A 27,298-nucleotide genomic window follows, 5' to 3' on the forward strand; every position below is an offset into this window, starting at 1 on the left:
CTTTCTTCACCCTTCCCCACTTTGCACTTCCTGAGTGGCCTCTCTGCCTTTCTGCCCCTCCTGCCTCCTCCCCTCTCCCAACTTTTTTTCTTCTGTGCTATTTAATCTTTGCTGTCTGCCCTGTCTTTCTCACACCTGAAGAAGGTTTCACAGCCAAAACGTTGTGTTTTCTCTCTTCTCTTTTCAGCATGGAATAAACCTATTACTCGTTCCTTTGCAGACTATGCATGCTGACACATAACAATAATAATAATTAGCTGTTGTGGTGACTTAATCCAAGCAGTGGAAATAATAATTTATTATAGAGCAGTAAGTAAATATTATCCAGTACTTGCTCCCTTTGAGATTCATTAACACAACATTGGTTGGATTGTGCACAATATTTGGTATGGATGGCCATCATCATGGCTGTTCATCATCACCATCACTGCTATTACCATCATTACATTAACATTGGTGTATGATCTAATTTTTGTTCAATGTAAACTTGCTATCCATTTTATTATTTCTTACTCACTTAACAGCTTATAATGATCATTTTTGCTCTGTACCCAGAAACATGTAAATTCTTCATTATATATTTTCATTTTACATTACAGTTTTCCTTATGGTTCATGATATATTTCAGCCCCTTCACAGCTGTCTACATGCAACTATGTATAGCGTTAAAGCCACATAGCATCACAGTGAAGAATTTTATGCCGCCAAAGGGCCAGGCCACCTCTTCTGGAATAACTAGATTATATCTAGTATAGAAAAGTGTCATGTCACCCCATGTAACAGATACAGTTTCTGGATTAGCATTGTGGTGCAATTATATATATATATATTTTATGGAATGCTGCAGTTTTTAAAAAAACATTAATACAGAATAAGTGTTGGTAATTTTATATTGTATTAGAGTGCCCTTGCCCAGTATCAATCCAAGGTCTCCGGATGGAGGGGAAGACAACGAGAAGTAATTATTGTCCGGCTCAATGTCTTGAGGACTGAGGATTGCGAAATGCTATTGCTGTAGGTGCTGCTGATTGGAATTTCAAAGACGAAGAGCAGGATAATTAATAACAAATTTCGGAAGAGACAGAACACTGATAAAAGGGACACTTGATCTAAGTGGGAGGAATGGACAGCTCTATAAACTATTCATTCTGACTGCAAGTGTTTGGCCCTCTCTCCTGCCCATACTGTACCTTGCCTGGCTTTAACTCCATTCGGTTGAGATGGGTCATAGAACATGTGGCCCAGTATACCGTGGATCTGGACTGGACGGCTCAGTAGCAATGGGGCACAACTAAAAGATGCCAATGGAGAATTTTCTCTTGTAAAGTTTTCTTCATGCAAATAGTTAACTAAATTATTGTTAATTGAATGGAATGTGAATGTTCACATGTTTTGTTAATATGATTCCCTAAAGAGAGGGAGAGGTAAATGAATGTCAGTAAAACCAGAGAGGTGGAGTTATTCACACTAGATAAGCAAAACACATTTGTGCTGGGTAAATATGTATAGCCGAAGCTCAAAGTAGAGATTTCATTTAGGCTTTTGTTCATGGAGTTATCTTTCATTTGTTTTTGTTAAAATCCAGTTAATGGAGCCAGGCAGATCCCGTACCATTGCATTAGTATTGGTCTAGACCAGTTTTACTCTAAAAGGTGCCTACAGCTACTCTCTCTGAAATGAATAGTCTAGTTCTATATTTGTTTCAGTGTGGAGAGATTTTCATATTATTGATGTGATAAAAAACAAAATCAAACAAGATTTATTGACCTTATACAGAATTTTGCACTATTTGGGAGGATTAAAGAGGTTTACTGAAATAACTACATTTCTAAAGTAGCTGCATTGTTACATAATAAAAACAGCCATTTCAGTTTTAAAATTCTTCATCCCCTTCACCATTTAAATAGCCTATGACAAACAGATGATATCTGTCAATGACACCAGACAGATGATCACATACTGAATGAACCACTGTATTATATGTACTGTACCTGGACTTTATCCTTTAGCCTGATGGGAATATCTGAGAAATTAACAGTGTTACTTTAGGGATTTTGCTGTGCATTACATATGTAGGTATGATTTCACAATGTGAAGATATACATGGGGAGCAGTATGGCAGTGTGGCCATGAGTTTAAGAAGCTGACTGTGTTATAATAGAAAGGATTCTATTCTCTGAATAGTTTTTACCTAGAATCTTTTTTTCACAAAAATATGTTTATGGAAAATTGAGCAAAGTTGTGAATATTTATATTTAATTTCAGAGCAGTGAGAAACCTGTGTATTGTCATAGTTAAACTTCCATACCCTTGTGATGTAGTCCCCATTATCGGCACTGAAGACATCTAGGCTGCGAGTTCCGTAAAGTAATCCTCGTTCATGGGATGTCTGTGAACTCAGTGTGTCAAAAATTTCTCCTAGAAGATCCATTTCTTCTGAGACAGTGAAGAACTGCTCATCCGGATCTTCTAGTTCAGTTTGTTCATTGCTAGCCCCCATTCCTTCCCCATCAGCTGACCTAAAAGTCAGAAAAGAAGCTTTAATGACATTACCTCCATCATGCTACTGTTTGGAGTACAACGATGAACCTAGAGAGTTTTGCAACAAAGTCCTATGCAGATGAAACCAAAATAATCCTTTACCAAAGTGATGGAAGTGATAAAAGTGTGGAGAAAGAAAGAAACTGCAGATTTCCAAAGAATACCACCACATCTGTGAAACATGGTCTGGCAGAAGTTGAACGAATTATTTAGTTTACTTGAACATTTTGTCTGCTAATGTAGAAGAAAATGCTTCCATACTAATTAGTCAATGTTTCACCTTGTACCATGCAGGCAATAGAAACAAAACATTCATCAGGGTGAAAACAGTGGCAAATTTAGGACTAAATCGACCTCCAGATTTAAATGAAATTGACTACACTGTCCCAAAAGATTTGGAGGGCACTGCCAAAGTTGTTATTTAACATCTGGTAATTTCAAGAGAATGTGCAATAACACAAGTTGTTATATGTTAAATGTGTTAAATTATTTCTATTTAAGGGAAAACGTTAAACCCAAAGTTTTCCTGGGATTATATAGCAATATGGTTAGTACTTTAGCTAAAATCTCAAAATAGGAGAGTTAAACTCCCATTCATTGCAATGTGTTGTAATTGGAATGCTCAAAACAGATTTGCATAAACTTAAATTGTCACAGTAAGGCACTATTTATGATCTTAAAGTGCATGATGTGCATGATTAGTGTGAACATTAACTCCAGATTAATTGACTGAATTAAAATGTGACATCTAATTTAAGAGTGATAGTCTAGAATGCACATACTGTATTGTACCTAAAAAACATTTCTTTAATGAGATTACTAGTGAAAGCACTTACAGATTTCAACCAGCAGAAGTCCCAAAGCACATCTGTAGGTGTTTGCTCAGTGAGTTGCACAAACAAAATGCACAGATAGAAAACTCAGGAATGATAAATTAACATGCTGTGGGGAATAGATTGCAGTTATTTATAAGCTTTTTGCATTCTTTTAACACACTTTTTAGTGTTAGTGTTTTTAGTAATAATTCTGAGAAACATGTTTGGTTAAATTTAGCAGTTCAAGATTTTGGGTCATACCCAGAATCCTCATCCCAGCCCAGGGCCCAAGCACTATTCCTGTCTTCTGCCTTCTCCTCTAGTGGACTTGTAAATCTTCGGGGTGGACGTTTTGGTCGAGACTAAAAAATAAATCAGAATATTAGAAAAGAAACACAGTATATAACATAAATACAATAGAAATGTGTCAGATAAACTGAGGCTGACAGTTTTACTTTGTGCAACAGCTAACCTTGCCAAAGTGCTGTGTGATAGGTAGGCGGCTCTGCAGGCAGTCGGACTGTATCCTTCTTTGGAACTGGGGGCCTCCTCCATTATCGGCACGCAAGGAACCCCCACGCTGTAACCACCGCTCATCTCCAGAGTCCTGAGAAGCAGGATAAAAAACAAATCAGTAACAATAACCGATTTGTATTGCGCAGATCAAAATATGTGCACAAAATTATAAATGAGTGTCCTGCCACTGTACTAATGAATTGTTTGTTTAAACTTTTTATTATTTCATCAAAGAGCTCTAGAAATTAAAAAGGCTTGTAAAGACACGTTAATCAATTGAGATATTCTTACCTTGTTTGTTAGACGGTTTTTCATCTCCTTCAATCCTGATTTGGCATGGCCCTTGGCCTGGAAAATTTGTGTGAAATAAATTTTGCAGAACTAGGACAAGGAGTCATCACCTTTGTTTCTGCTTTTTATCTCTATAAACAAATTTATTTTCTATAGACAATAACAAGCACTGTAATCTATTACTGTTCCTCAGGTTGCACAAGTAGGTTTTGAATATTCTCAGGCAGTTTATAACAGTTTTGCAGTACACGTTTATTTTTTTCTTAAACACAATAAAATTCAAAACAGTATAAAATAATCTTCTCCCTTTTTAAAAAAACAGCATTTTTAATACAGAGGCAAAACATCTAGTACTGGTATTTACTCCTGGTCTGGGATGGTGGCTTTTGGGATCTCATTCCACCTTGAAGACCTTAATGACTTAAATCAAATCATTTGTTCACACCATTTGTCTATACTATCATAATATTTCCAGATCTTTCCTTATTCACTTACAAGGATTATAAATTGCCTAGAAAACCTAGTGAACTGCAGGATTTACAGTACAGGAACTGCAGTGAATAACAATATCAATGTCATTAACACATTTAGTAGTTTTGAATGTTTCAAAGTATGTGAGTATACAGAGTTCAAGTATTTAGATCACCTCAAAATTCAAAACAAAGCAAATTTCCAAAACCTATTTTGATGAAGGCAGTGAGTTTTTGAGGTTGTATTTTGCATTGCTCAGTACTCAAGTTTGATTCGGTCCATACTATTTTTCTCAACTGGATATTAGGAAGGGAGACACCCTGGAGATTGAGTTGACATCAGAACTGGAGTCCCCTATCTGTTCCAGAGAGGAGATGGGAACCAGCAGGGACAGAACTGCTTGTTTCCCAAGTAACTTTACTGTGTGAGTATCCTCCCCCTTTGCGGGGGCTTAAAGTGTGAGCAGATAAGCATTTGTGCCTCTAGTCTCTAAAAAGTTCAACCTGTACTTCAGTTCTCAACTAGTTTGTACTTATACTCCATATACTGTAAAAAAAAAACTCATGGCACAGTAGATTGTTGATATATAGCATTAGTCCTTGAATGCCTTGCATTATTGATTGGCATGTGCTGCTAACTTACAATACAGCCATCTATACTCTACACATTCAGTACTTACACATTTATACATGTTCAGCATGGCAGGATTAGCCCTGGACTTCACTGTAAGGATCAATGCACCACCTCCTTTCTATTGGAAAATGAGAAACGTACAAAATTTAAAAGCTGTAGATGGTGTCAAACCTCTTTCATAAACCCTCTTGTTATACAAGATTATATACTCTTTTAGTTAACTTTAATGGATAAAGCCCTGAATCCAAAATTATAAAGAGAAAAATGAAGAAGTTTGAAACCAAAGTCAACCAAAGTTTGGTTGAACCCAAAGTTTGAAACCATCTAAAGTCATGTCATATCTTTCAGTTCTGTATTTGCTCCTTCCCAAAACCTTGCTTTCAGCATGTGAGAATCTGTTTCCAGTTAACAACGCTGGGTATGTGTCCCTTTCTGAAGATTTTCTGGATGGAACAAAGGTCTTTACTTAAATATGGGATATAAAGGAGCAAACTGAAACTGCTCAAAAAATTTTTTTGCTGACCATGAGGTTGAAAAAACATTGTTCAGTTATCTGACTGGCTGATAGGTACCTCTTCAAGTATACACTCACAGCAGCTTAACATGAACTTTTGATAATTTCACTTAAGTAAAATGTAAAGTCAGACCACAGATTCAAAATATCTCTCCAACCAGCCCCAGCATAAACAGCCCACTTAAGCAGAGGATTAACTCTCTAAGCCAAAAGGCCGGCCTCCAGCTGTCCGGGAGTCCTTAGATTTCTGTTACACCTACTCTGCATCCTACCTTCTTTCTCCCAATGTAATTATCACTCTGCTTTCCTTGTTTATTTTATCCCCTATCCTTCATTCCTTGTCATTGTCTCTTTCAGTTTCAGCCCACCAAAATCTAATTGCTGCCATGGTTTTCTTTCTTTTCTCTATAACAGCTGGAGTATCTGCCCATTCTTTATATTCTTTTTGTTTAAAAATGATTTGGCCATTTCTGTATTTCATACTTATCCATTTTGAAATTGCAAATCACCTAATACACCTGACCACTACAACCCCTGCACCACACACGGGATTATATGGACCTAGAAACACAGCCCTACAACATGACCAGCTGTTAATGGATATGTTGCAAAGTTCCATTGGAGGGTTAGAGGAATGGTGTATCTCTTGATAACTGCATTGGAATATTTCAAACCCTTGTAGGTCCCATGAGTCATTGTTACATGACAAACCATGAATGTTTTGATCACTCCATAGTGTTCAGCCAGTTGTGTACTACCATTTGTAGAATTGAGGTCAAAGTCTGCTAATCAAATAGTCCAGACTGAAACTGCTGGTGTACAGTATACTATATGTTATACGTACTGTTATCATACAGTGCTCTGATCAAGTGCCTTTATAAGCTTAGCTACAGAGGGACCTTGAATATGTTATTTCTGTGTTAATTATCATGCTGTATTTTGTCTCGCAATATACAGTACATGCCTATTAAATACATAATGATAAAATCACAAGCTTAGTGACAGGTAATTCAGCATCATTCTGATCATGGACAGTTCCTTTTAAGACCCAAACTTTTCAGATCATTCAGAATTTCCTTTGCCAGTACTATACGCAGAAGTATGATAGAGTATAATATGTACAAGAATGATTTGCCATCTTCTCAGCTTGCAAAAACATCAAACATCAGAAATCAGGACATCACAGGAATATCACCAGTTATGTCATTCTTTATTTTATGTTTAACTTTCCCCTACTTTACAATTTGAGTGATTTTCAGAGCTCAAACGATTAAAATGATTTTAGATTAAAAGGCACGGTTAAATTAATTGATTACTATCAATATGGAATGTTAAGATATGTCCTAAGACATATGTCCTCAAAGATATGTCCTCAACCATCTGTCTAGTCAAAAGTGATCTAGAGATAAAACTATGGATCAAAACTGAAGAACGCAATCCACTTTGACTTCTGAACTATTTATCCAATAAAATATATACAGCATATTTAAATTATACCTTTAAGTTGCCCACAAGCTGCTGATATGATTTTGATCCTCCTAGAAGCAAAAAGATCAATGTTATTACAATTTTAAGTAAATACAACAGATTTTATATGAGTACAATGCAGTTTCTTCTTAACAGCAATGTTAAGAAGCAACAGGCTCTGAGACTGGTTCTAGAAAGAAGTACATTTTCTTTTCATTTTTGTTTTTTTAATGAAATTATCATCATATGATTGTTCAGATTAAATAAACACTGAGCTGTTGCATTCCTGTCATTACAGAGCATTTTATACTTTCTCAGCTAATAAATGTATACATTTCTAATGATAAAGATTTGATTCAAAATGTATGTCTCAAACGCCTAAAATACAAGCACTGAGCTATGCATCAGTAAAATTTGAAATATAAAAGTATCATTGTTTCGAGTTTTGAACTCGAGTTGGGTTTGAGTTTTCACCCCATTCCAATGATATCTCATTGATTTAATTTACATATAATTCAATTTGTATACATTCATCTATCCATTCATTTTCTAACTGCCTCATCCAGTACAGAGTCATGGGGGACGCTATAGCCTAACCCAGCAAGCAACAGGTGCAAGGAAGGATACACCTTGTACAAGATGCCGGTACCTTGCAGGGTACATACAGACACATACATATACACTCACAACAGGGTCAATATTTTTTCCAGGAGCAAATAAACCTAGTAACATGTCTTTGGACTGTAGGAGGAAACAGGAATACCCTAAGGAAACCCACACAAACACAAGGAGAACATGTAAACTACATGTAGATAACACCTCAGGATTCGAAACCAGGCTCCAGCCCTGCGAGGCAAAAATAACATGCAGTAGATTGTAACAAAAACATGTCCACTCTCTTTTTCAAGGAACTCTAACATAAACAGGAACAAATGCTAAACCATTTTCTGTGTAAATAAGCTTTAGCTTTCTGACCTGAATCTACTTTTAGCAGTTTATCTTGTTATGTTCTAAAAAGCTAGCGGACACTTAGAAACACTGGTTCTGTTTAAGCAGTTCTTTTTAAGGATGTGAATGAGGAGCAATAATTGAACTTGTTTATGTTTTTAAATGAATACGTTCCAATTTAAAAAGATTTTGTAGAATAAATAAACATATTTTTAAAATGTATTTATTTGATTGGAGAGCAGAAGGCAGACCACCACTAATGAGAGAAGCTGTTAGTGTCACTTCTTCTCTCAATTGCTTTGGCTAATTAACAAGGTCTATAATAACATGAATTTCTGTAGTGGTATAGCAGTCAGAATCCCTTCAAACCAAAAACAACAGTATAAGTAAAGGGAAATGCTTTGTGTCATAAATTCAGCTGTAAAACTTCTGTTGTTTTTTCCTTCAGAATGATAGGATGCCAAAGTTGTTCTATAATTATAAAGTTATGCACTGCTGTCATCAAAATAAACATTCCAGTCTGGCAGTAAACTAGAAGTATTTACAATTCAACAATTGTTGGAACTCTATGAGCTTTCTGAAGGATTTAAATTGTACTCTGCTGTTTCACAAATTGTTTATAACTTGGTTAAATATGAGCAAAACAGGTTGATACAGGAATTTGAAAATAATTAAATATCATTAAGCAAAGAATACATATTCATATCATTAAGTAAAGAATACATAAAACAATAAAATAGCTCATTAATGTGATAAAATAAGAAACAAATATAAAATAAGATATTTGGAAGATATTTAAGGAGTTGGTAATAAGACTTGGCCATGATGTAAGAATATATTTTAATTATTAAGGAACAGGTAAAGGTTTGTTCCATGCTGAAAACAGAAAAAAAAAGAAACACAGCATTGATTTTCTTTTCTTCTCTTTTCTGCATGGAATAAACCTTTACTTGTTCCTTTACAGCCTACTCATGCTGACAAAGCTACCTACTTGAACTATTTTAATTATTAGTTTCATACCTGCAGACACCCCACAGTGGCTAATTTCTTCCTCAAAAGCATCTGCAAATTCCTTCCCACTGTTTAACTTTTCAAGACGGTTATCGATGAACTAGGCAAGATATGAGAAAAAACAACATTGTCTGCTTAATTCCATTTTTTGGAAAAGAGAAAGTACAAATTAAGAACAACGTCACATTTCTCTAATAGTTCTGAATCTCTTCCCTATTTTTTGTCATTTTTATTAAACATATTTTGTTTGTTCATACTTAAAACACTAAACAAAAACCTAATAGAGTCCACGAGGGGGGGTCTAATTAAACATCAATATTAATCATATCTTGAGAAGGAGCCGGTTACAACCTGATCTCATCATATTTCAGGAACTAATCAAGTTTGGCTCTGGTCAGTATTGAGCTAGGAGAAGCTGCAGATGAAATGAGGCCCCGATATTGGTAGCTGCCTTTTTCAAAAATCGTACAGATGCAGCCATTCAAAATGCGCGGGAGATACCGCATTATTTTGCGGTGCGCTTTACGCGGTCTACCGCGAGTTACCGTAAATTCTCCTATAATACCGCAATTAAAATAATAGTATCCGGAATTTCTGCAAGGTGGAGCTAATAAAGCTCAACCTCTCATGTTTGAGCTGTCACCATCAAAGTCTTTAAACGAAGATATTACTAATAGTATTAATAATGAATGACCTTGGACAAGCTGTAAACTCAAAGTATTGCCCTGGTCCACATTCTTTTTTTCATTGACCGTCTTTGTAAAAGTAACACCACAGCATTTCGCAATCACGCATTTGTTTCCAATCATGCAAAGTACAGTAATTTTTGAGAATCGATTCACCATGCCTTTCACATGCTCATAAAAGAGATTGATTTAGGAACATAAACATATTACCGTATGCAAACTGTACTGTATACAGTATGTATATGTTTATTTAATGTCTTAACTGTGCCCGTTTAAGCATTGAATATGTATATGGAATTTTACCACTGAAGGGAAATAGTACCTGAGCATAAAAAGAATAGGAGCATACTGTAACGCCTGTGAAGGCCATAAACGATATTAATTTTGGAACTTAAACATACAGTATATGGCTGGTCTCGGTACTTTAAAGAAAACATACACACCAGTATTCCATTTCTCCCTAAACATTTTAAGCATCGAAGTCTTTAACTAACGTAATACCGGAGTCAACAAGCATACTTTTAGAATTTGATTAAAAGGGAATATAATATGGAATCGCGTATCTAAAGAAATTAATAACGATATAATTATATTCATGTACCGCAACACAAGAATAGTACACGCTGTACATTGTCTGTTGCAACGTAAATTGCAAAAATGCACTTGGAATCTGTCGAAGCCCTACTTTGTCAGGCATTTTCTTTTACTGCAACGGACATAAAAACTCCCTTGCTTTTAACAGAGCGTTTCATAATTTCTAACTACGAAAATTATTTAAACTGCGACACTTATCATTCAACCAGAGCTCGAAATATCACAAGGATCCTCAAGAGCACAGCAAAGACTGTATTAAAAGAATCGCGTATCTAAAGAAATTAATAAGATATAATTATATTTGTGTACTGCGACAGGGCTGTGTAGGGCTGTTTCACCTCTCTCTTCATGTAACTCTATTCAAAAGCCATTTAGCAAAGAGGGGATGAGAAGAGTGACAAACTAGTACACTTTAGATCTTTTTTTCTGAACCTGATCATGTTTCTCTATAACAATAATAAAAAACATTATTTTACATATCACCTTTAAAAGTGGCATCTCAAAGCAATACAGTAGATGGAAAAACAGTTAAAAGGACCAAAGTAAATACCAGACAAACGCAAACGCGTTTTTAATAAAATGCTTTTATTCATTCAGCAGAGAGTGAGAGGGACATCCAGCAGAGAGAGACACACACACCGGTTTTCATTGACAAAAAGTAATTGTTTTTTTACATTCCTCTTGTCTAACAGGAATGTTTTGTTTGTGGACAGACTGTTAGACTAGAGGAAAAGAGCGCCTCCTTCTACGAAGCATTTCGTTGATCCGATCACGAATTCTTTTCCAGTCGCACGAAGTAAGGGTTGAGAATCTCCGATTCACCATGCTACTAATGGTTTCCCGGAGATTGCAAGGCAAGGCACTTTTGCTTCTGGACCCATCGAAATTTACAGACGTGGTCCACCCCCAGTAAATTTCAAAAGTCACAAGATTTCGAAACACGGGGGCGGCATAGTGGTCGGCTCTTGCTTTCCCGTCCAATGAAAGGCAGGTTCCTTTTGCCAAAGTCAGGAGACATTAGAGGCTTGCCACACCCGGACTGTTTAACCAACGCATTAGCACGTCAAACCCCATTGAGGAGCCGGGCGCAATAATTGTTTTGTCCCTTGATTTACTGATCTGCATTAATTACAGAAATCGAGTTCCTGCTCTTTGCAGACGACCTGGTCCTGCTGTTGCCCACAGAACAGAGGCTGCGGCAGAACCTGGCACTGCTGGAGCAGCTGTCACGCCCTCTGTAGCCAGAGGGCGCTCCTTCTCTGTCCTGTACCTGGTTTCTGTCTGCTGTTCTTCCGGTCCCTCTCTTTCCCTTGGGCTACATATTTCCGGGTCTTGCACTCTGTCCTCGCTCAGCATTGACGTTCGGATGTCCTGAGACCCGCCTAGCACCAGGGCGCCCCATGTCCGCTCCCTGAGGGCATAGGTTTCTATACGGCATTCCTGAACTCTTTGCACTATGAGCCCGGGCCTTTTTCCCGTCTCGCCGCTAGGCATATGGGTCTTTTTCCGCTCTCCTGCTCCCCACGGTTAGTCCCTTTGGACGTCCGTGACAGAATGCTGAGCCACTTACTGACCCCGCGAGCGGCGCTTTTTGTCTTGCCGCAGTTTTTTCTTGTTCTCTGGGCTGTTTTTTTTTTCAGTTCCTCTATTCTAATCGCTGGATATCACTCCGATCTTCTGTGCCTGTGAGCGGGTCCTGCACCTGGCTTTCCTCGGGTAGATCACTCCGATATCAGTGATTGAATGTTGAGCTGGCTTTCCTATTCTTATTACTGGATATCACTCCGAGCTTCTGTGTCTGGAGCGGGTTTTCGTGCCTGGCTCTTCCTGGTCTTGCTCTCTCCGATATCAGTGATAGAATGGTAAGCTTTCTGCCATTCCTCCATTCTTTTCGCTGGATATCACTCCGGGCATCTGTGTCTGTGAGCGGACTTCGGTCTGGCTTTCCTCAGGTTGTCCACTCCGATATCAGCGTTAGAATGTGAACGTGCCCATTGCCCAGTCTGCGGTATTTTTCCCCGGGGTTTTTGTAGTTGTTTTTTTGTTTTTTGCCTTTTGTTTTGATTTTTTTTTCTTCCTGGTTTCCCCTCCTTTTTGGTCCCTCCTGCTCTGTGTCTGTTTTTGGTTCCTATCTGTTTTGTGTGGTTGTCTCCCTGGTCTTTCCCAGGTTTTTGTCTGTTGTGTATGTGCTTGTGTACTTTTTTGTTTTAAGTCTCCGGAGCTCTACTCTACTCCCCCTTCCTCCACCCAATAAAGGTTTATACCCCGGAGGAGGGGGTAGCTCTCAGCCGTGGACTCCCGGAGGTTTCCTTTCAGTTAAATGAGGTTTTTCCTCCCCCCAGTGCTGGGCAGCTCATGTATTTGTATGGGCGTCGGGAGCCGCCCATGAAGGGGGGGGTACTGTCACGCCCTCTGTAGCCAGAGGGCGCTCCTTCTCTGTCCTGTCCCTGGTTTCTGTCTGCTGTCCTTCCGGTCCCTCTCTTTCCCTTGGGCTACATATTTCCGGGTCTTGCACTCTGTCCTCGCTCAGCATTGACGTTCGGATGTCCTGAGACCCACCTAGCACCAGGGCGTCCCACGTCCGCTCCCTGAGGGCATAGGTTTCTATACGGCATTCCTGAACTCTTTGCACTATGAGCCCGGGCCTTTTTCCCGTCTCGCCACTACGCATATGGGTCTTTTTCCGCTCTCCTGCTCCCCACGGTTAGTCCCTTTGGACGTCCATGACAGCAGCACTGTCAGACCTGGGCGCTGACAGTCAATCTGGACAAGACCAGAGTTATGGTTTTCCAGAAAAAAAGCCAGACCTCAGGGAAACAGGTACAAATTCACACTTAACAACAACACATTAACACCTAACAACGGGAGCAGGGCCGAATTAGGCCAGTACCCACTATTGTTAAACATACAAAAAAGAATATTAAAGTATTGGCTTCAGTATTAGCCATACAGAACATTAAAGTGCCCCTTTCCATTCAGCGAGTGTCTGAGACGCTGTGTCCTATCTTCTGACAGTCGCTGTTGTGAATGTCTGTAGAGTGTATCTTATTTTTAGTACTATATTTTTATATTATATTCCCTATTAATCAAACTCTAAGAGCACTCTGTCAAAGTGCAATGAAATACAATATTGTTGTTGTTGCTGTTATTGTTGTTTTTATCCTGTAAAGCGTTTTGAGAAGCCACCTTTAAAGGCGATATATAAAAGCGCTGATTCTTATGGAATGTGTTCCGCCGGGGAACAAGTATAACCTTGTTCATGCACAAACAGTGGCATGTTACATTATTAATTTGGGTGTCTCCTCTTGCCAGAAAGCTCTAAATTGCATTTTGAGTGCGGTTTTTGACTTTTTTTAAATTGCAACCCGTAAATAAAGCTGATACTGTTTAGACTTATATTAGGATTTAGACTTATATTAGGATTATATACTTTGTGAAAAGTGATAGTCTTTTAACCTTTTCTGTGAATTCGCTTGTTATCTAACAAATGCATACTTTTAGAATTTGATTAACAGGGAATATAATATGGAATTGCGTATCTAAACAAATTAATAACGATATAATTATATTCATGTACTGTCTGGCGGAATAAACTGAAGAGGTTAGTTAATGCGACACGGAATTACTTTCCACCCCCTCTACATTCTCAGAGTAGAACAGACTAACCTTCTAATGAAAGACGGTCCACCCCCCACAGACAAGAAAAGTGCCCTCAGGCACTTAAACTTAATATGGTCAGTAACGGTAAACAGTAACATGGTCAGAAGGAGCACGTACAAATGTTTCCGAAATAACCACATGTAAGACTCTGATGCTTAAAATGTTTAGGGAGAAAGTGGAATACTGGTGTGTATTTTTTCTTTGAACTACCAATACCAGCCATATACAGTCTGTAACATAGGGATTTCTATATGTCTTTATTTAGTGGTTACATTAGTGACAAAGGCTAAACTTTTAGCTTCAGTAACGTGTACATATCTCCTCTTTTTATAAAACGACATGGTTGAAAACTGTTCCAGAGCCACTGTTGTTTCATCAGTGAAAAGTACATCATGAAATGCCTCTCCCTGTTCAATCCACTGGAAAAAAGAAAAGGAGCATAAAGCGTCTGATGGTCATAGACGATATTCATTTAGGAACAGCATCAGAGATATGTTTTTAACTGCACTGCATCGGAGAGAATACCATAGTGTGTTTTTTTTTTACTCCCCGGCGGAAACTGGCTTCCATAAGAATCAGTATGGCTCAGAGATTAAATAAAACCTCACTCGCACCAAACAAATGTATATTTCTAAATATCACAACATGATCGAATTTAAGTCATTTTAATAACAATGAATAGTCACCTAGGCGTTACAATATAAACATTTATATTGATTTAAATTGCGTTTTGATTTAAATCGCAAAAGCGGGTTTAAATATATGTGTTTTTTGATTCACAATCAGACAAATGCAACATAAATTGATATCTTTGTCTTCTAAGTATCTTAATAAACTTTCAGCATAGCTTTCTCCCCATTTAGATTTATTTTTCTTGGGATCTTGGGATCAAACATGGAAAGATTAGATTGTAATCGTTTTTATTTTTTAAATACATTTTAGAAAAGTGTAATCTATACTAAAAAGCTGTACACCACCTGCTATAAAGATACATATTGTAATACTTTCGGGTTCGGATAGGACAGACACAAGAACTCAGACTTGCGTAGTTAAAGCAAGTTAAAGCCTTGATTTTATATATCACATTTAAAAGTGGCATCTCAAAGCAAAGTAAATACCCAACACTGATTGTAACCATCTGTCATGCTAATAAAGCACCTTGAATTGAATTGAGAGAGAGAGATTTAAACTGCGACACTTATCATTCAACCAGAGCTCGAAATATCACAAGGATCTCAAGAGCACAGCAAAGACTGTATTAAAAGTATACTAGTGACAAACTAGTATACTTTAGATCTTTTTTTCTGAACCGGGGAAAATCTGATCATGTTTCTCTATAACAATAATAAAAAACATTATTTTACATATCACCTTTATGTGATATCACCTTAAGGACAGCACATACAAGGGTTAATTGCACAATGGACCGCGCAAAGAAATTTAAAATAGTCTTCTTTAGGTGTGAGGGCAGGAGTGGATCGCAGAAGGCATAATCAGCAAATTAGGAAAACAAAGAACAGGACAGGCGAGACGTTTATCCAGAGAGCGAGTGATCAGAAAAAGGAACAGCTGTTAGGCCCAGGTTTTACGCTCTCTCTCTGCTGAATGAATAAAAGCATTTTATTAAAAACGCGTTTGCATTTGTTTGGGTATTTACTTTGTAATCTGTGGTTTATATCTACTGTATTGCTTTGAGATGCCACTTTTAAAGGTGATATGTAAAATAAAGTTTTTTATTATTGTTATAGAAAAACATGATCAGATTTTCCCTGGTTCAGAAAAAAGACGATTAAAATCTGTAATCTTTCCACTTGTATGTCATCGGAAAATACAAGAAGTTTCTGTTTTGTGTAAGGATGGTATCAAAAAGTAATCCTGAGAGTGGTGAGTGGTGAGAAAGCTGTGCTCCTCAAAGTGCTTTACAGGATAAAAACAATAACAACAATAGTGTTAGGCTGGGCAAATGATTTTTTTATAGAAATACAAAATGAGATATAATGATGTGTTCCGGCTTAGACATTAACGAGTACAACCCCCCTCTCTGCGGAAGTGCTGGCTGTCAATAATTAAGCCGGTTTCACAGGTATTTTCAAAGTAGAAGGGGGCGAGATTTCCAGCGAAAGACACCTCCCCCCTCCAAAAGTACAGTACTTACTAGTTAAGAAAGCTAGGCTCCTCAATGAAATCACTTTAACATGCTAATGCATTGGTGTAACAGTCCGGTAGAAATGTAACAGTCCGGTAGAAATTAAAATTCATTCTATACAGGAATCGCATATTTGGGTACCGTTTCATAAAACTTTCATGCTTAAAATGTTTAGGGAGAAATGGAAGACTGGTGTGTATTTTTTCTTTAAACTACCAAGACCAGCCATACACAGTACAGTTTACGTACATACAGTAATGTTTATGTTCCTAAATTAATATCGTTTATGACCTTCAGCTGCGTTATGCTCCTCTTCTTTCTATGCTCAGCTACTAAAATTTCCCTTTAGTGGTAAAATTCCATATAAATATTCAAAACTAAGCGGATTAAAATGTGCACATTAAAGACATTAAATGATTAAATCTTTTCACTACCAACCAATGCACCACGAGTGCCCCTGTCGGTCATTTTGGCCAGCCAATCACTTACCGCGGTGCCCTGCGGTGCCCCGCGGTGGCTTGTGGGTAGTTTACCATACCGCGGGTTTGTACAGCGCATTTTGAATGGCTGCATCTGTAAGTAATATAACCCTGGTCTCTTGTGTGAATTCTACTCTGAAATTGGCCTCATTTTATACAGAGCACCTTTGTATTCTTGGGGGGTGAAGACTGTATAATTGCAATAAATAATGTAATATAAATAATAGCAGTAATCTGTTAGCAGTGAACCAGTCACATTAAACGTCTGCTAAAAATAAATTCTTGAAGCCTTCCGAGAATTGTAATTCAACTATTGAGATACCTAGGTGGAACTTCAAATAGTGAATGCACTTTATGTGCATGTTTAAAATGGATAAGCATACCTGCTTGAAGAATTGTAGGTGGACTGCGTTTTCTAGAAATTGCATCATGGTGTTAGATTTGTGGTTAATAAAGGATTCCTCGGAAAATGTAATTTGGTTGTCCTAGAAAACAAAGGTTGAAGATATAATCAAAATACGACATGGAGCTGCTGAATTTCTCACCTCACAGTTTAAGAGAGTTCCTCTCTTTAATGAGAAACCCGAACACATCAGATCTGATATCAGAACTCTTCTCCCAGTAATACAATATATAAAGAATAACATAATATGTTAAAAAGTATGGGAGCTCCTGAATGGCTTAACATATAGACAGTTAATCAGAACACAGGGTGAACTGACCCAGATGGTGCCATTTGATGGTGCCATTTTGAAACCGGTTCATGTCATTATCTGATGCATTTGTCCACACTGGATGTGCTTAAGTTGGACATGGTCAAGCTTTTGGCATGGCAATCTGTGATCTGCTGGACATTTACAAACTTATAGTGATGTCAGATAGGAAAACTTCTCCAGACGGCAGTAACTGTCATGTAATGCACTGTGCAACTCACAAATGTCTCTTCCAGGTGGGTCAGAGGAGTGTACACTGTATCTAACTGTTGTGAGGTCACTGTTCTTATGTGTGGTATTGGGGTTGTAGCCACAAAGAAAGACTTAAACTATTTGCCATTCAAATTATGGTGGGTATATGTCAAATTGAAAACATTTGCAGATTTTAAATTTCTGTATTATAATTCAAATAAACAAAATACATCAAACAAAAAATCAATAATGAACTAGAACTTGATGCCCTGATCTGTGGCTTGAGGACAGGGGACCATACTTACCGACTCACAGACAAGTGCGTCCCGGTAGCCCCCGAACAGCAGTGATTGTGCCCTCAGAAATGCACGTGCCACGCCATCCCCAGTAGCGGCAGACTGTTTCTTTAGTTTCATCTTCAAAAGTGACACCTGAGACAGATAAAGTCACAGATGAATCTAATGTGCTCTAGAAATATCTCCACTTACAGTATGACATTTTGAGCTGTTTGTGGGTTTCCACATCTACTGTTTCTAACTTCAACCTGTCCTTTTTCAGAAATCACGTGCTTCAGTGATCACTAACCTTTCCTTGACATGCCTTCAAAACAGTGCAAAACAATGTGTGTGGCATGCTTTACCAAAAAGCAAGATGACCTCTGGTGCCACTTGTTCTGCCTGTAGGCTTTTATTTCTATGTTTTTGTTCATTGTCATTTCCATTATTTTTATTACATCAGCAGCACAGATTCTGCTAAACACAGGGCTTTAAACTTCTATGCATGTTGAAGTCTCTATTTCAACCATATTCAAGCATGAAAAACAGCCTGATGTTTTGTGAAAAAAAATGTTATAGTACTAGTAGCTTGAAGCAAATTCTGATAAACTGTTAAAAATATCTTTAATACAGAAAATATATTATTTTACTTTGAAAAATTGAAATTGCATTCAAATAACTAAAAAAAAGTCAAACTTATTCTTGACTTCTTCAAAATATTTCAAGTCTTCAGGCAATGTTTACAAGTGCACGTCTTTTAAAGAGATTAGGATCTATCTCCCTCTGTGGCATTAGGCTTTACATAGTCACTATATTTAAATTTGAGCTGTCTGTTATACACCAGGTCTGTTTGGGAAATATTTTGAAAAGCTTTCTGAGTTATATTAGTGTGTCAATGTCAAAAATAGTTTTATCCATTTGTCTTTTTTCAATAGCTGCTTAGTCACAGTCACAGTGCCCAGAGCCTAATCACAAAATATTCTTGTCCATTACAGATTAGAAACCTTAATGTGCAGAAACGTATTATTTTAGGAAACTTGGTAAAGAAACAATGAAATTGTTAGTTTCCTGACTATACTATTAAGCACAGTATGCCATTTCAGGATTGTGAATGCACAAAATCAATTCTGAGAAACCCCCCCAAATTCTGACAGGACTATTGGATATATGTTCTAGTTGTCCTAGCCACATGTTTCTCTAACTTTTGAAACCACATACCACATCTGAAGGAATCTTCTTTAAATCTTCAAATGGTGATTCCATAGTGTTTGTGTCAACATTCAAAATGATGACATCTTCTAAAGCCCGACTCTTAACTCTCTGAAGGGTGAAAGAAGACAAAGGGTTGTACAGTTTTTGAGTCAAGTCAGGTCTTTTCAATAATAATAGAATGGAAACCATAGAAGAGTAAAAACCATCTAAAATAGATGGAAGCTCTTTTGAAGCTAGAATTTCAATACCAAACATTGCAAACTGGTTTGAGCTGTTAATTGTGACAGGAATTCCTGTTTCTAGAGCTGTAATTTGATAGTGTGCTTTTAATTTTGCTAACAACAAAAGAAAGCCATGTTTTTTATAGTATTTACTAAGATATCTTTAAAACCTGTGCTTCGCCTCTGCTGTTTCTGTCTTACCACACAAACTATTTCTGTAGCCCTGCATGAATATCTGTCTGGTTCTCCTTTAAAAAAGGAAATTACAAAGTTGCTTTGTAAATGATGCCCTTCATTTTTGCATTTCAAAGACTTTGTGCAATCCTAATCAAACCACCATTTTCATTTCCCAGCTATGATTCATGAAGAAATCTTTCAAGACATGTTCCTTGCTCTGAAAGCTAAATAGTACATTGAATGGCTAGCTAAGATGAAAAAAGTATAATAAAATAACAGGACACTTAATGCAAGATGTGATATGCATCTAGTAAGGAACTATTTGCAAACATGATTATATCAAACATGAAGATTTAGACTAGTCCATTAAACAAATGCAATCACAAATACTTCTTTATTTGTTTTTCCTTTAGGGAAATTATTTTAATGCCTTGTATTGGCATTAAAAAAGATTGTCTCCCTTTCTTAAACCAATAATAAAAAGAGAAGGCAATATGTGTCTGTATCTTTACATTCTTATATACAGATGTACTAACCTTTATCTATATTATTACAATTTTTTCCTGCTGGTGATAAAAAGGGCATGACTATTGCTTTGTCTTGTGACATAGAACCTGAAGTGTTGCAAACAAAATATGCTTCACATGCTCTTAGTCAATCCTGACCTTGGAATAATAGCAAGCTGTTGATGGTAGTGACTAAAAGTTACATCTACCCAGTGTAAAAAATGATTGAACTGTTCCTGTACAAAAATAAGCCTGGATAAACAGCTATGGTAGAGACATATTTCCCAATCCATCCATCCATTGCTATCTGCATTTTCCAATTCAGGGGCATGGGGTAGCCAGAGCCTATGCCGGCAAGCAATGGACACAAGGCAGGATACACCCTGGACTGGTCACCAGTCCATTGCAGAGCAACACAGACATGCACATACTCAAACCAGGGACATTTGTCCTGGAAGCCAATTAACCTATCAGTATGTCTTTGGACTGTGGGAGGAAACAGGAACACATTCCATGCAGATAGCACCCTAGGTCTGGAATTGAACTCAGGCCCCAGTGCTGAGAGGTAGCAAAGCTACCCAACTGTGTTGTCTCTCTCATATGTCTTACTGTGAATATAATATTCAGTAGAAACTTCTGAAGATAGTAAAAATGTACCTCCATTAGACTTGAGTGGACACCAATAAGGTAGGGCATTGGAGCACTGCAAAACAGAAGAGAAACAATGAAGCACTTTGATACAGAAATGCATAGGTTTTGTTTTTATGTCTCATTCCACAGGGACCTACCAGCAGTAATCCAGCAGGTGGGGTGGCAGCACTGGGATGAATATGTGTTGCCAGTACATCGGATAGAGCATGGCACTGGTGGCATGGACACAGGCAGTCAGCTGAAACACCATCACAGAAAGAAAATGACATATTTAAAAACAGAAAATAGCACTAAAAGAAGATTGTAAGTCAATGCAGCTTAAACTTAGAAAACTGATAAATTGCTTTACCAACTGGCAAACAAAAAAATACATAGAATAAACATAAAACCAGAATGAAATTAATTATTCTTTAAGGAGGAATACCACTAATGGTATACCACTAATACACCTTTTCAAGCTTTGTAAAAAAAGGCAGGATGGCTCACTGTGCTTAGTTTGCTTGAAGTGATGAGTATTCTCCTCTCGAATAGCATACTGGCATAGAGATGCAGAAGGTTGCTGACATCCACTGTCACTACCAGTTCTGTAAGATTCCTCTAAGAAAATGCAGATGGGGAAACAATTAGAGTCTTTGCATCTTATTGCTGTAAATGCATGCAAAATTTCAGATATTTGAATGTATAGTGTAGCCAATCATACAGTACATACACACACATACACAATATACCCACAACTTACTGCATGTCATCAGAAAACGAAAGCAGAAAACAAATTAATCTTATATTTAACAAGGTAAATAAAATTAACATTGATGATCTGGAGACTCATTTACACAACAAGATATTTACTAAAATAACATAAGTGAAGTATCTTTCTCTAGCGTACACCAGCAATAACCTACCCAAACAGCAACCCACATTTGAACCCCAAACCCATCTGTCTGAAGTCCTAACCATTATTCCATGCTGCTGCCTATTTTCTACATTATTCAGTGGTAATTGAAGGTAAAGACATTTAATTAGTGTGACCAGGACTGAAGATTTGCTGTCAAAGATTCCTACTCTTTCCTTAAACAAAGGCAAATTAGACTCATGTTATTTCTCTCTATCCCATGACCTGCCATGTTTTGGATCGCAGATGTTGATGATTGGTAACTACTGTATCTTATTCTGATTGGAGTTAACATTTCTTTCAGTGAATAACCTGATTACTCATATTTTTCAAACAGAAATCATGATGGTTTTTGACATCAGAAAAAAGTGCATTCTTGTTTTGGACATGTTGTGATACCCCTTATCACCCCTTGACAAATAACTTTTTCATTAATAAATTAATTAAATGATGATTAAAATTAAAAGACGTAGAGCTTAGTTATTATTAGATTATTTGATATTTATTACTTAATTAGAGCACAGGCACTATTTTCACAAATATATCAAATTCCAAACATACAGCAGCACATCACTGTGGATGTGTAATTTTTTTCTTTTGTGTGCATTCTATTGTATTAGTGAGCACGCAGTTTTAGCTTTAGGGGCATTGTGTAAATGTGAAATAAAGGGTGTTGTTTAAATTAATTTATTGTATTATTTAACCTGGATGTTGTAGTGAGATTATACAAGATGGTCAATTCAAGCAGGGAATGTTCAGGAAGCCTGATTTGGAATAGCAGGGTTAGAACACTTGATCTAGTAAAAAAAAGGCTACAATGGGACTTCTAGTGTGGAAAGAAAGATCACTTCTACAGACCAGAGCTACTGCTACCACTCTTAAGAGGAAGCACCCCACATACGATCTTCCAACACTATTTCCAATAGTAACCTGATGTTCTTCAAGGGTCTGACCATAAGCAGGTGTTAATGAGTTTTCTGAGATCTGAAAAGATCAGGCTTGATGGTGGTATAGTCACTGGCATTTCAAAATTGTTGCAAATGAAATTTCAGACAAAACCCAAAGCCAGTAAATACTTCACAGCAAAATACAAAAATTAAAAATACAATCTATACAATTAGGTTATTCTGAAGATCATCAGCACTTACACTTTCAGGTATGGTAGGCAGGCTTCCTAAGTCTGGCGCGATGAAATATGGCAGCTAACGGCAAAAGCATTAAGAAAGAAATGGTTAACCAGTTTCTCAAGCAAGTTTCTCTTGCTACCTACAGTGAGCACTGTGCATTTCTAAATAGAAATTTTTATGCCCAAAATATATACAACAGGACTGAATGTTAACATGACATGTTGAGGATGACAATTAAATTGTGAAAATATGTTATGTTCTTTGGATTTTAGGTTAGGTTTTAGGTCACCAAAATTCAAGCAAAAACTCTAAAAGCCCATTGAAGACACATCATAGCGTGGAATCATTTCAATAAAAAGATAAGAAATGAGAAGACATCATATTCTGTTTGGGCCATTGAGTTGCTTGTTGAGTGAGAATTGCCAAATGTTGTTTCTAGAAAGCTGTAAGACACTCATTGCCAGGTCTCCATATACAGAAGAGTGGAATATGAAATATATTATTTTTTCTTTTAGCTACTAATTTACCATCAAATTCATATCAGAGCAAATAATTTCTAGATCAGCAGGGATGTTGAATGGATGTTTGTTTTTTTCAAATCCAATTTTAGCATGACAAATGTATGATGAATCACAGCCCCAGACTGGATCTGAAATAATTATATACATACTTCAGCATAACATAGTATAGATAGTACGTTTCAAAGTGGAATATTAAATTAATTTCTGATTAAACTCTGATTTATCCATTTTATAAATTACAAATAAGCAACCCCTCCCACATACTTATGTGTTCCTTAAAGTTGTTATTCTACAGATATTCTACAGGATCTACAAGATATTTACAGGATCTGCATGTTAATGTTAATGGAGCTCATACGTGGTGTTTTCTAAGATAATAAAAGAGTATTGCTCTCAGTTGTGGTCAGTCTAAACTACACTCACGATGTCCTCCTGGCACAACATAATAGAAAGTACAAACATACCTAAAACATAGGGTTGGTAATCTTTGTTTCCGTTCACCACACTTCCAAGTTGACAACGATGTCACGAAAGGTATATTTTCCAGTTTTATTAGTTAGAACTGTTTTGTGTTCACTTCTTTCATTCATATGTTGCATAACAGAAACTTAGCGTTTTTTACACCCATGAAGCTCTCTATGAGGACTACTAATGAAAAGCAACACGCACATGGAAAGTAGTAAGGTGTTGTATAGAACAGGGGGACAGGTACGTTTCTCAAAATACAGAAGTGGTACACTCACGGCTCATACACACATTCTCTTTTACACACACCCTGTCTGATTACATGAACAATACAGACCTTCTTGTCAGCTCTTTCTGTTAATACCAAAAACAAATAAATAAGTCTTCAGACCTTCCAGACTGGTTTTTGCAAAAAATTGTTTGTTAGTATAGAACAATGCATGCAGCATTAATTGATTTTATTAGTTTGATTAGTTACATATTAGGAATCTTATGCAGATTTAATTGCGGACCTGAGCATAGTTATGCTAAACAAAGTTAAGTATGCTCTCTCCATATGGACTGGTGTCAGGACTCAGAAAACCACACAGTATACAATATATACTGTATATATACAATATATTTGTCACATAACTCCTTTTCCATTTGCCTTTATAAGCATTAACATAAATACAAAGAAAAGACTAATTATTGGGACAGTGAAGTTTAATTTGTCATTTTTGCAAATAATGAACTTTGTATTTGAGATCAATCAGATTAGATTAATATGAGAGAAAATACAGAAATTCAGACTATAATGTTATTCAGTAAATATGTATAGTGATTTTTGAATGCTCTAAAAGAGAGATGTTTTATAAAGCCAAGTAATTTATCACTGAATTTCTTAGCAGATCTCTTCAGATGTGCCCTGGACACTATTCAAGTAACACTCTTTAAGTAGGTATGAGACCAAAATATTAGTGTGAGACCTTACCTCACTTTTTTATTTTCTGCAATAAAATTCAGTAAGAGGTTTTTTTTTTTTACATAATTTAATACTTTTACTTTTGTGAAATTTGGGAATTGCTGGTTAAGCCACCTGAAGTGACTCATTCCAAATGGAGAGTGGAAGCAGTAACATCATGTTTGCTCATTATTTTTGTATTCAGAACTCACTGTAAGTAAACAAGCTACTGTATAAAGCAGTAACCCTCTGACAAACCAACACACATCTTAGATGGTAATTTTTTTAATATTAATGAAAATCTTTTTGAATTTGCTCCATTTCCAATTTTTTCTCTCTCAATAAACCCCAAAATGACAACATATTATTGCATGTCTGCCTTGGTTGTAGACATGAAGGACTACACTTGTTAGTCTGGTTAGCTACAGGCTCAATGGCACATTCTGACACCAGAATCTTACACTCACCCCGAGATTCCCACTAGACAGGTCTTTAATATTCTTGCCCTGCTGTTTGAGCAGAGCCACTGTGGTGAGCTGCAGCTCCTGGTCCTTATTGTGAAAATACAGGGCAAAATCATTTTTCATTACACTCCACGTCTTTCAGCACAAATGTCTATACAGTAAGCATTGGGAATGTCAGTTGACCCCACAATAAAGAGACATTTTGACACAGAACACACTTCTAAAGTTTCCCCTAAACTGAAATAAATGTTAAAAAGTATCTTTTAATGTGGATATACAGAGAGGCATTGACATTGTGACAAATTGAATTTTATTAAACACAAAATACATAGTATTTCATGTTTTAGAAATACAATTGTTTTAGAATTTAAAATTCAAACTCATTACATTTATTTGTTAAATTTTAATTTAATTAATTTTTCAGTTTTCACAATAATATTTCACTTCATATTAGTCATATCACTTTACTGTTTTTTTCATTGTTGGCTTGTGGTATTTAAGATACAATGGTAATTTAGCAAAGGAATAATGCTAAAGATACATATTAATCTATTTCAGTTTAGAGTATGGGAAACTACTACTCTACTGCCTCTTAGGGCCTAATTATTGTGGGTCCTTTTACATGCTCTGGTCTTCCTGCATGCAACTCTGCTGTGATTTGCATGCACTTGGCATGAAAACAATACCTTTGCAAAGTCATTTTTTTCATAATCCAGAAGTTGATTTTTATAATATAATAGGCATGCATGTGTATTTTTTTTACCTTTCCACTATTTGGATCATTATGGCAACAGTTCACAGTGCTGGGAAAAAACATGAAAAGGCATGGGAATGTAAAATTCCATCATGATGAAACGATTTTCCTCCAAAGGGTTTAATTGACTCAAGTAAATCAAAATGTCAGTAACCCCTTCTATATTCTATATAGAATGATTTGCAAAATAATACACTCCTCAGTTACAATATTAAATAACTGTGTAAAGTTACAATGAAAAATTACAAATGTTTTTGTTTTAAAATGAAATGTTTCATTCAAAAGAGTGCTGATCAAATTGAACACTGTTGTATGTGAAGAATGACAAAACCTGCTAAGATAAAATTAAGTTTACAGATTGTGCTTAAGTCATTACCCGGTGGAAGCATCTTTGGCAGCAATTACTTGTGTCAGTGTTTTTGGATATTTCTTTTACAACTTTGCAGAAGACCATTTTTTCTATTTTCCATTATTTCCACTTCTGCCCATTCTTTCTGCCATAATTGTTCCAGTTCTGATAAGGTTGTTGGTTATCATTTATGGACTGTAGTCTTCAAGTCTTGCCATACATTTTCTATTGGGGTGAAGTCAGGACTTTAACTGGGCCAGTCAAAGGCATGATTCTGTTCTTGTCAAAAATTATGAGTATGACTTTGCTCTGCTGCTTTATAGCATTATCTTGCTAAAATGTAAATTGTCAACCAAGTTTTAGATTCTTGTGTAACTCAATCAGTTTTTCCTCTAGGATTCACCAGTACTTTCTTCAGTAAGATGAAACCATAATATGGAAACTTTGCAGAACATTAACCAGAATTTTCTCACTGAGAATAATAGTAAGAGAACATCTAAATTATACATAATAGCTGTCAGTACATTTAATTAAAAGAGCGTTCACCAAAGGTTCTTACATAGCTATAATGATAATCATTGAAGTTGCATTACTCTTTCTGATGTGCATATTATGTGTCTTTTAGCACTAGTGACAGATTAGTAGATTGCATTGTTCTTGTACAAAGAGTTTATTCTAGCATAAAAGGGGCACAAATAACACAATGCCCTTCTGTTTCTTCTGGAAAAAAAGCATTCTGAACCGTCACTGAAGCATCTAAGGTCAGACACTAATACAGTATACTGTATCTTCTGGTATTTTTACATTTTACAGTATTTGATATTCTCAAACCCCTGCATAGAAAAAATAGACTTACAATGTCTCATTTTTAACAAGATTCTACCAAAAATATTGCTGTGTGCACTGCCTGTAGCAAACTCATTTAATATCATTACCAGTTCTCTCCTTTAGTTTAATATTTAACTGTTTATAAGCAATGCATAATTTCTCTCTAGGAACCAGACTGCCATTATTTCATATTTTAAAAGTCTTTATTAAATTATTAATGCAACTTATAAATGTAT

General features: G+C 36.5%; 1 protein-coding gene across 2 annotated transcripts in view; it reads right to left on the reverse strand.

Annotated features, from left to right (window-relative positions):
* dennd1c (DENN domain containing 1C) overlaps positions 1-27,298 on the reverse strand; it is a 44,583-nt gene that overhangs the window by 4,226 nt on the left and 13,059 nt on the right. Inside the window, exons 8-22 of one of the 2 annotated variants that reach the window (XM_088931606.1) lie at positions 25,135-25,218; positions 22,760-22,813; positions 21,206-21,316; positions 20,857-20,957; positions 20,726-20,771; positions 19,171-19,272; positions 17,983-18,108; positions 17,156-17,257; positions 9,217-9,307; positions 7,279-7,319; positions 5,314-5,385; positions 4,164-4,220; positions 3,829-3,963; positions 3,618-3,718; positions 2,309-2,519 (exon numbers count right to left, since the gene is read on the reverse strand). In XM_088931606.1, coding sequence (XP_088787732.1) covers positions 2,309-2,519; positions 3,618-3,718; positions 3,829-3,963; positions 4,164-4,220; positions 5,314-5,385; positions 7,279-7,319; positions 9,217-9,307; positions 17,156-17,257; positions 17,983-18,108; positions 19,171-19,272; positions 20,726-20,771; positions 20,857-20,957; positions 21,206-21,316; positions 22,760-22,813; positions 25,135-25,218 — 1,434 coding nt within the window. The remainder of the gene's footprint in view (positions 1-2,308; positions 2,520-3,617; positions 3,719-3,828; positions 3,964-4,163; positions 4,221-5,313; positions 5,386-7,278; positions 7,320-9,216; positions 9,308-17,155; positions 17,258-17,982; positions 18,109-19,170; positions 19,273-20,725; positions 20,772-20,856; positions 20,958-21,205; positions 21,317-22,759; positions 22,814-25,134; positions 25,219-27,298) is intronic. The other variant, XM_088931605.1, reaches the window with a different exon arrangement.

This window comes from Atractosteus spatula, chromosome 14, assembly GCF_055471065.1.
Source record: "Atractosteus spatula isolate fAtrSpa1 chromosome 14, fAtrSpa1.hap1, whole genome shotgun sequence".
Taxonomy (NCBI): domain Eukaryota; kingdom Metazoa; phylum Chordata; class Actinopteri; order Semionotiformes; family Lepisosteidae; genus Atractosteus; species Atractosteus spatula.